The sequence below is a fragment of the Macaca thibetana genome, chromosome X (assembly GCF_024542745.1).
Source record: "Macaca thibetana thibetana isolate TM-01 chromosome X, ASM2454274v1, whole genome shotgun sequence".
NCBI classification, from domain to species: domain Eukaryota; kingdom Metazoa; phylum Chordata; class Mammalia; order Primates; family Cercopithecidae; genus Macaca; species Macaca thibetana.
Window position 1 is genome coordinate 119,967,602 of NC_065598.1, and position 9,878 is coordinate 119,977,479.

Genomic DNA, 9,878 nt, shown 5'->3' on the forward strand with positions numbered 1-9,878 from the left:
TGAATGGGTGCAAACCTCACCACTGAGGGCTACAGCATTCTGTGCCTCCAAGTAAACTTGAATGGCAATCTAGACCATAAGGACTGCAATTCTTAGTTGAGTCCTAGTGCTGAAGTAGGCCTAGAGACAGTGGACTGGGAGGGGCATGTAAAATACTTGAGACACCAGCTGGGGCAGCCAAGGGAGTGTTGGCAGCAACCTCCCCTAACCCCAGGCTGCACAGATCACAGCTCCAAAAGAGACCCCTTCCTTCTGCTTGAGGAGAGGAGAGGAAATAATGAAGAGGCCTTTGTCTTGCATCTTGGATACCAGCACAGTCAAGGCAGGATAGGGCTGTGGTCAGAGTCATGAGGCCCCTGTTCCAGGCCCTAGCTCCCAGATGACATTACTGGACAAACTCTGGGCCAGAAGGGAACCTGCTGCCTTCAAGGAAAGCACCCAGTCCTGTCAGCATTCATTACCTACTAATTGAAGAGCCTTTGGGCCCTGAATAAACATCAGTGATACCCATCAAAAGCCTTGGGTGAGCCTCTGAGACTTGCTGATTTCAGGTGAGATGCAGCAGACGATCAGCTGTGGTGGCAATGGGGAAAAACTTCTGCTTGAGAAAAGCAGAGGGAAAAGCAAAGGGGACATTTTCTTGCATCTTATGTACCAGCATGGTGAAGTGGGACTAGAACACCAAGCGGGCTCTTGGGGTCCCCAATTCCAGGATTTGACTATTGAACAGCATTTCTGGACCTGCCCTGGGCCAGAGAGGAGCCCACTACTCTAAAGATTGAGTCCCAAGGCAGGCAGTATTCACAAAAAGATGATTTAAAAGACCTTGTGCCTTAAACGAACATCAGCAGTAGTCTGGCAGTACTCCCCGTAGTCTGGGGTGGCGGTGACTACCAGGTGAGGTTCCTCTGCCTTTTGAAAGGGGAAAGAAGAGTGGGAAGGACTGTCTCTTGTGTTTTGAGTACCAGCTCAGCTACAATATAATAGAATGCCAGGTAGTCTTCAAAGGCTTTTTTACCTCTAGTCCCTGACTCCTGGACAACACTTCTGGACCTTGCTGCCCTGAAGGGAAGGACACAGGGCTGGCTGGCTTAGACACCAGCTGATTGTAGAGCCCCCAGGCCTTGAGCAAACATAGGCAGGAGCCACGGAATGGTTAAAGCCAGCCTTGGGTAAAACCAGTGTTGTGCTGGCATTAGGTCTGAAACAGCACAGTCATAGTGGTGGTGGCCACAGAGGTGCCTGTGTCACTCCATTCCCAGCTTTATATGGTTCAGAACAGAGAGAGAGACTCTGTTTCTTTGGAAGAAAGTAAGGGAACAGAACAAGAGTCTCTGTGTGATAATCCAGAGAACTCTCCCAGATCTTGTCCAAGACTATCAAGGTGGTACCTCTACGAGTCTGCAAGAACCGCAGTATTACTGGGCTTGGAATGCCCCCTAAAACATATATTAGAACACACAAGTCTTTTCAAATGTCTGGAAAGCCTTCTCAAGAAGGTTGGCTACAAATAAGCCCAGGCAGTGAAGACTACAATAAACACCCAACTCTTCAATGCCCAGACAACGAAGAATATCGATTAGCATCAATACTATCTAGGAAAACATGGCCTCAACAAATGAACTAAATAAGGTACCAGGGACCAATCCTGGAGAAACAGAGATTGGTGACCTTTCAGACAGACAACCCAAAATAGCTGTATTGAGGAAACTCAAAGAAATTCAAGATAACGAAAAGAAGGAATTCAGAATTCTATCAGATAAATTTAACAAAGAGATTGGAATAATTCAATAGAGTCAAGCAGAATTTCTGGAGTTGAAAAATGCAACTGAAATACTGAAGAATATATCAGAATCTAATAGCAGAATAGATCAAGCAAAGAAAGAACTGGTGGGGTTGAAGACAGTCTTCTTGAAAATACTAGTCAGAGGAGGCAAAAATAACAAAAACAAAAACAAAAACAATAAAGCATGACTACAGGATCTAGAAAATAACCTTAAATGGGCAAATCTGAGAGTTATTGGCCTTAAAGAGGATTTAGAGGAAGACACAGGGGTAGAAGGTTTATTCAAAGGGATAATAACAGAGAACTTCCCAAACCTAGAGAAACATATCAATATTGAAGTACAAAAAGATTAAAGAACACCAAGCAGATTTAACTCAAGGAAGACTATTTCAAGGCATTTATTAATAATAATACAACTCTCAAAGGTCAAGGGAATAAAGGATCCTAAAAGAGAAAAGAGAAAAGAAGCATACAATATATAGTGAAACTCCAATATGCCTGGCAGCAGACTTTTTAGTGGAAATTGTACAGGTCAGGAGAGAATGGCATGCCATATTTAAAGTGCTAAAGGAAAAAAAAGTTTACCATAGAATAGTATATTCAGTAAAAATATCCTTCAAGCATGAAGGAGAAATGAAGGCTTTCCCAGACTAACAAAACTTGAAGGATTTAATCAATACCAGACCTGTTCTACAAGAAATGCTAAAGGGAGTACTTCAATCAGAAAGAAGAGGACATTAATGAGCAATAATGACCGGAAGGCACAAATCTCACTGGTAATAGTAAGTACACAGAAAAACACAAAATATTATAACACTGTAACTGTGGTGTGTAAACTACTCTTATTCTAAGTAGAAAGACTAAATAATGAACAAATAAAAATAATAACTGCAACAACTTTTCAAGACACAGTAAGTACAATAAGATATAAATAGAAACAACAAAAAGTTAAAAAGCAGAGGAACAAAGTTAATGTATAGAGTTTTTATTATTTTTCATTTTACTTGCTTGTGTGTTTATGCAAATAGTGTTGAATTGTTATCAGGTTAAAATAATGGGTTATAAGATAGTATTTGCAAGTCTCATAGCAACCTCAAACCCAAAACATACAATGAATACACAAAAAATGAAAAGCAAGATAGTAATAGTAACTCATATCACCAGAGAATATCATCTTCAGTAGAAGAAGACAGAAAGGAAAGAAGAAAGAGAAGACCATTTAACAACTAAAAAACAAATAACAAAATGGCAGGAGTAAGTCCTTACTTATCAATAATAATTTAATGTAAATGGACTAAGCTCTCCAATCAAAAACACAGACTAGCTGGATGAGTGAAAAAAATATTGATCTGTTGCCTACAATAAAAACACGTCGCCTGTAAAGCACACATAGACTGAAAATAAAGGAATGGAAAAAGACATTCTATGCCAATGAAAACCAAAAAAAGAGCAGGATTTGCCATACTTATATTAGACAAAATAGATTTCAAGACAAATACTATAAGAAGAGAAAAGAAGGTCACTATTTAATGATAAAGGGGCCAACTCAGCAGAAGGACATAACTTTGAATATATATGTATGCAGCCAACACTGGAGTACCCAGATATATAAAACAGATATTGTTAGAACTAAAGAGAGAGATAGGCCCCAATACAATAATACCTGGAGACTTCAACACCCCACTTTCAGCATTGGACAGATCTTCCAGACAGAAAATCAACAAAGAAACATCAGACTTAATCTGCACTATAGACCACATGGATGTAATAGATATTTACAGAACATTTCATCCAAGAGCTGCAGAATACACATTATTTTCCTCAGCACATGAATCATTCTCAAGGATAGACCATATTTTAGGTCACAAAACAAGTCTTCAAAACATTCAAAAAGTTGAAATAATATCAAGCATCTTCTCTGACCACAATAGGACAAAACTAGAAATTAATAACAGGAGGAATTTTGGAAACTATAAAAATACATGGAAATTAAACAATATGTCCCTGAATGACCAGTGGGTCAATGGAGAAATTAATAAAGAAATTAAAACATTTCTTGAAACAAATAATGATGGAAACACAATATACCAAGACCTATGGGACACAGCAAAAGTCATACTAAGAAGGAAGTTTATAGCTATAATACCTACATCAAAAAAGAGGAGAAACTTCAAATTAACAATCTAACAATGCATTTTAGGGAACTAGAAAAGCAAGAGCAAGCCAAACCCAAAATTAGTAGAAGAAAAGAAATAATAAAGATCAGAGCACAAATTTCATTTAATTTCAATGAAATTGAAATGAAAAGCAATACAAAAGATTAATGAAACAAAAGTTTTTCTTTAAAAGTTAAACAAGATTGATAAAGAAAAAAAAGAGAGAAGATTCAAATGAAATCAGAAATGAAAAAGGACACATTACAACTTATACTGCAGAAAATCAAAGGATCATTAGTGTAATATCAGGAACTATATGCTAATAAATAAAAAAATCTAGAAGAAATGGACAAATTCCTAGATACATATAACCTACCAAGATTGGACTAGGAAAAAATCCAAAACCTAAACAGACCAATAATTAATAACAAGATGGATGCTATAATAAAAATACTCCCAGAAAAGAAAAGTCTGGGACCTAATGGTTTCACTGCTGAATTCTACCAAACATTTAAAGAAGAACTAATATGAATCCTACTCAAACTATTCAAAAAAATACAGGAGGAGACAATAGCTCCAAACTCCTTCTATAGGTCCAATATTACCCTGATACCAAACCAGATAAAGATACATCAAAAAAAGAAAACTATAGGCCAATATTTCTGATGAACATTGATGCAAAAATCTTCAACAAAATAATAGCAAACCAAATTCAACAGTGCATTATAAAAATCATTCATCATGACCAGTGGGATTTATCCCTGAGATGCGAGGATGGTTCACCATACACAAATCAATCAATGTGATACATCATACAAACAGAATGAAGAATAAAAACCATGTGATCATTTCAATTGATACTGAAAAAGCATTTGATAAAATTCAACACCCCTTCATGATAAAAAAAAAAAACCCTCAGAACACTGGGAATAGAAGAAACATATCCCAACATTATAAAAGTCATATCTGGCAGACCTGCAGCTAGCATCATACTAAATGGGGAAAAACTCAAAGCCTTTCCTTTAAGATCTGGAACATAACAAATATGTCCACTGTTACCACTGTTATTCAACATAGTATTGGAAGTCCTAGCTAGAGCAATCATATAAGAGAAAGATATGAAGGACACCCAAATTGGAAAGGAAGAAGTGAAATTATCATTGTTTGCAGATGATGTAATCTTATTTGGAAAAACATAAAGACTCCACAAGAAAACTATCAGAACTGATAATCAAATTCAGTAAAGTTGCAGGATACAAAATCAACATAAAAAAATCAGTAGCATTTCTATATGTCAACAGTGAACATTCCTAAACAGAAATCACAAAGTAATCCCATTTACAATAGCCACACATAAAATAAAATACCTAGGAATTAACCAAAGAAGTGAAAGATCTCTATAATGAAAAACTACAAAACACTGATGAAAGAAATTGAAGAGGACACCAAAAAAAAAAAAAAAGGAAAAATATTCCATGTTCATGGATTGGAGGAAACAATATTCTTAAAATGTCCATACTATCCAAAGCAATCTACAGATTCGATGCAATCCCTATTAAAATCCCAATGACATTCTTCACATAAACAGAACAAAAATCCTAAAATTTATATGGAATGATAAAAGAACCAGAATAGCTAAAGCTATCTAAGCAAAAAGAACAAAACCGGAGGAATAACGTTACCTGACTTCAAATTATGCTACAGAGCTATAGTAACCAAAACAGCATGGCATTGGCATAAAAACAGACAGATAGACAGTGGAACAGAATAGAGAACCCAGAAACAAATCCATACACCTACAGTAATCTCATTTTTGACAAAGGTGCCAGTAACATACACTGGGGAAAGGACAGTCATTTCAATAAACGGTGCTGGGAAAACTGGATATCCATATGCAGAAGAATGAAACTAGACCCCTATCTCTTGCCATATACAAAAATGAAATCAAAATGAGCTAAAGACTTAAATCTAAGACCTCAGCCTATGAAAATACAATATTGGGGAAACTCTCCTGGACATTAATCTGGGCAAAAAATTTCTTAAGCAATACCCTACAAGCACAGGCAATCACAGTAAAAATGGGAAAATGGGATCACATCAAGTTAAAAAGCTTCTGCATAGTAAAGGATACAATCAACAAAGTGAAGAGAAAACCCACAGAATGGGAGAAAATATCTGCAAACCACTAATCTCTCATGGGATTAATAGCCAGAATATATAAGAAGCTCAAACAACTCTATAGGAAGAAACCTAATAACCTGATCAAAACATGGGCAAAAGATTTAAATAGACATTTCTCAAACGCAGACATACAAATGGCAAGCAGGCATATGAAAAGGTGCTAGCATCATTAATCATCAGAGAAATGCAAATTAAAACTATAGTAAGATGTGATCTCACCCGGCTGGGCGCGGTGGCTCATGCCTGTAATCCCAGCACTTTGGGAGGCTGAGGCAGGTGAATCACTTGACGTCAGGAGCTCGAGACCAGTCTGGCCAACATGGTGAAACACTGTCTCTAACAAAAAAAAAAGAAAAAAAGAAATTAGCCAGGCATAGTGATGTGCACCTGTAATCCCAACTACTCTAGAAGCTGAGGCACAAGAATTGCTTGAACCTGGGAGGCGGAGGTTGCAGTGAGCCAAGATCATGCCACTGCACTCCAGCCTGGACCACAGAGCAAGACCCTGTTTCAAGAAAAAAGAAAAAAAAAGATGATTTTACCCTAGCAAAAATGGCTTTTATCCAAAAGACAGACAATAACAAATGCTGGTGAGAATGTGCAAAAAAGGGAACACTTGCACGCTGTTTGTGAGAATGTAAAATAGCACAACCACTATGGAGAACAGTTTGGAGGTTCTTCAAAAACCTAAAAATTGAGCCACCATATGATCCAGCAATCCCACTGATGGGTATATATTGTATAGCATACAGCAGCAGTATACCCAAAATAAAGGAAATCATTATATAGAAGAGATAGCTGCATGCCTGTGTTTATTGCAGCAGTGTTTACAATAGGTAAAATTTTGAAGCAACCTAAGTGTCTATCAATTGGTGAATGAATAAATAAAATGTGGTAATATACACCACAGAGTGCTATTCAGCCATAAAAAAGAAAGAGATCCAGTCATTTGCAACAACATGGATGGAAATGGAGATCATTATGTTAAGTGAAATAAGCCAGTCACAGAAAGACAAGCATTGTGTCTTCTCACTTATTTGTAGGATCTAAAAATCAAAATAATTGAACTTGTGGACATAGAGAGTAGAAGAATGGTTATCAGAAGCTGGGAAGAGTAGTAGGGGGCTGTGGGGGGAGGTGGGGGTGGTTAATGTATAAAAAAAATAGAAAGAATGAATGAGACCTACTATATGATAGCACAACAGGGTTAATAACTTAATTCTACATGGTAAAATAACTTGAGTGTAATTGGATTGTTTGTAACTCAAAGAATAAATGCTTGAGGGGATGGATACTCCATTCTCCATGATGTACTTATTTCACATTGTGTGCCTGTATCAAAACATCTCATGTACCCGCTAAATATACACACCTACTATGTACCCACAAAAATTAAAAATATTAATTGTGCAAGAAATAATAGTTCATATCAATCAAAAACAGTTATTCAGTTCTGTGTAAAGACAAAGACACAAATTATATACCAAAAGTTACATTCTATATTCATTCTTTCAAAAGTACTTGTTGAACACTTGCTAAGTCCTAGAAACTATTCTAGGGCCTTTAAGGACTTTAGTAAACAAACACACAAGGATCCTAGTCCTCACAGAACTTACAATTTGTGTAGATGGAAACAGACAATAAACAATAAACATAGTACATAAGTAAATTATACAGAGGTTGATACAAGCTATGGAAATAAAGACAAGGTAGAGCAGGGTAAAGGTATTAAGAGTTCAGGGATTAGAGTGCAAATTGCAGTAGTGTATGGAATGGATCAAAATAGACCTCACTGAGAAGGAGACATTTAAGCAAAAGCTTGACGGAGGTGCGAGAGTGAAAACATGCAACACTTGAAGGAAGAAGATTCCAAGTAGAGGAGTCAGCCACAGTGAAGTAGCTAAGGCAGAAGTATGCCCCGAGTATTTTTTTTTTTTTTTTTTTTTTTTGAGATTGACAAAGATGTCAGTGTCAATGTGCAGAGTTAAGAAAAAATGTAGGAGGTGAGGTAACAGGGAGCTAGATCATGGAGGGTATTTTAAGTCACTGTAAATATTCTATTCTGAGTGAAATGAGAATCCACTTGCAATATTTTTAGTAGAGTCAACTCATATATTTTGTTTACTCTTTTATTATTTTTAAATAATTGACACATTATAATTGCATGTTTATGGGCTAGTATGATGTTTCAATACATGCATATTTTGTATAATCAAATCAGGATAGTTGGCATGTTCATAATCTCAACCTTTATCTTTTTTGTGGTGGTAACTTTCAAGATCCTCTATTCTAGTTATCTTGAAATATGCAATACATTTTTCTTAGCTAGCTATGGTCCCCCTACTGTGCAAGAGAACACCAAAATTTATGTTTCCTATTTAATTGTAACTTTGTACCCATTGATCAGCTTGTCCCTTTTCCCCCTTCCTCCTCCCCTGTTTGGTCTTTGGTTACCACTATTCTACTTTCTACTTCTATGATACCAATCTGAAAGAAAAGGATACTAACCTGTAATAAGAAAATATTTTTAAAAGATCACTCTGAGAAGCATAGAGATCTGTTATGAAGCTGTATGATTTAACCCAGATGAGAGATGATGGTGGCTTGGACAAGGGTGGTAGCAGGCGAGCTGGAGGTACAGTGAACAGAGTTTGCTAATACAGTGGATGTAAGATATTGCAAGGAAGGGAACTTTCAGGATGACTCCAAGGTTTTTGACTTGAGCAAGTAGTAGGATGGAGCTTCCATCAACTGAAATGGAGAAGTCTGGAAGTGGAGCAAGTTTTGGGTAGGAAGGAAAGATGAAAAAATTTGAAAGTCATTAGTGTATTAGATGGTTTAAGCCTCACGACCATAAGAAGTTACTGAGTAGGGTATAAACAGTGAAGACTTGAAGACAAAAGCTGAGCACTGGTATATACCAACATTAAAAGGTTAGAGAGTCAGGCCTGTAATCCCAGCACTTTGGGAGGCTGAGGCGGGCGAATCACGAGGTCAGGAAATCGAGACCATCCTGCCCAACATGGTGAAACCCCGTCTGTACTAAAAATACAAAAATTAGCTGGGTGTGGTGGCACGTGCCTGTAATCCCAGCTACTCGGGAGGCTGAAGCAGGCATGAGAATCACTTGAACCCAGGAGATGGAGGTTGCAGTGAGCTGAGATCGCGCCACTGCACTCCAGTCTGGTGACAGAGCGAGATTCTGTCTTAAAAAAAAAAAAAAAAAAGGTTAGAAGAAAAAGAATCAGCAAATAAGACAGAGAAGTGACCACTGAGATAAGAGGAAAACTAAGAGAGCATGATATCCTGTAAGCCAGGTGAAGACAGTGTACAGAACTCAGAATTTTTTCATGGAATGGGATTGGCCTTAGTTTTATATTAATTTTGTTTTGGTCCATGTTTAGCACTAGTAACCCAGGCTTATAAAACATGTGCTATAAGGAAAATTAATGGATTATTTCACAAGGCTACCAATTTTCTCATGGTAAAATGGATTAAACAATTACACAGTATTTTTGTGCAGGCTACACAATCTCTCCAACTTCAGAAAAATTATTTCAGCAAATATAAACTTGGAAGGAACAATGAAAATACAGGACTTTTTTTTTTATCAGTAAACTAGTTTTTCACTTACAAACATCAAAATAAATGAAAATTATTTGAGCAGAAATTTCCAATTGAAAACAAAAAGTTAAAAGTATAAACTTTGGTGAATAAGGAAATTCTATTTAAAATCAACCATTTAGCATACTAGT

The 9,878-nt window shown here is 36.8% G+C and overlaps 1 protein-coding gene across 1 annotated transcript in view; it reads right to left on the reverse strand.

The window, feature by feature from the left end:
* The window catches only part of TENM1 (teneurin transmembrane protein 1), a 498,746-nt gene extending 492,145 nt beyond the window's left edge, over window positions 1-6,601 (reverse strand). Inside the window, exon 1 of the mRNA XM_050776593.1 lies at window positions 6,343-6,601. Coding sequence (XP_050632550.1) covers window positions 6,343-6,592 — 250 coding nt within the window. The 5' untranslated portion in view covers window positions 6,593-6,601. The remainder of the gene's footprint in view (window positions 1-6,342) is intronic.
* Window positions 6,602-9,878: the final 3,277 nt, after the last annotated feature.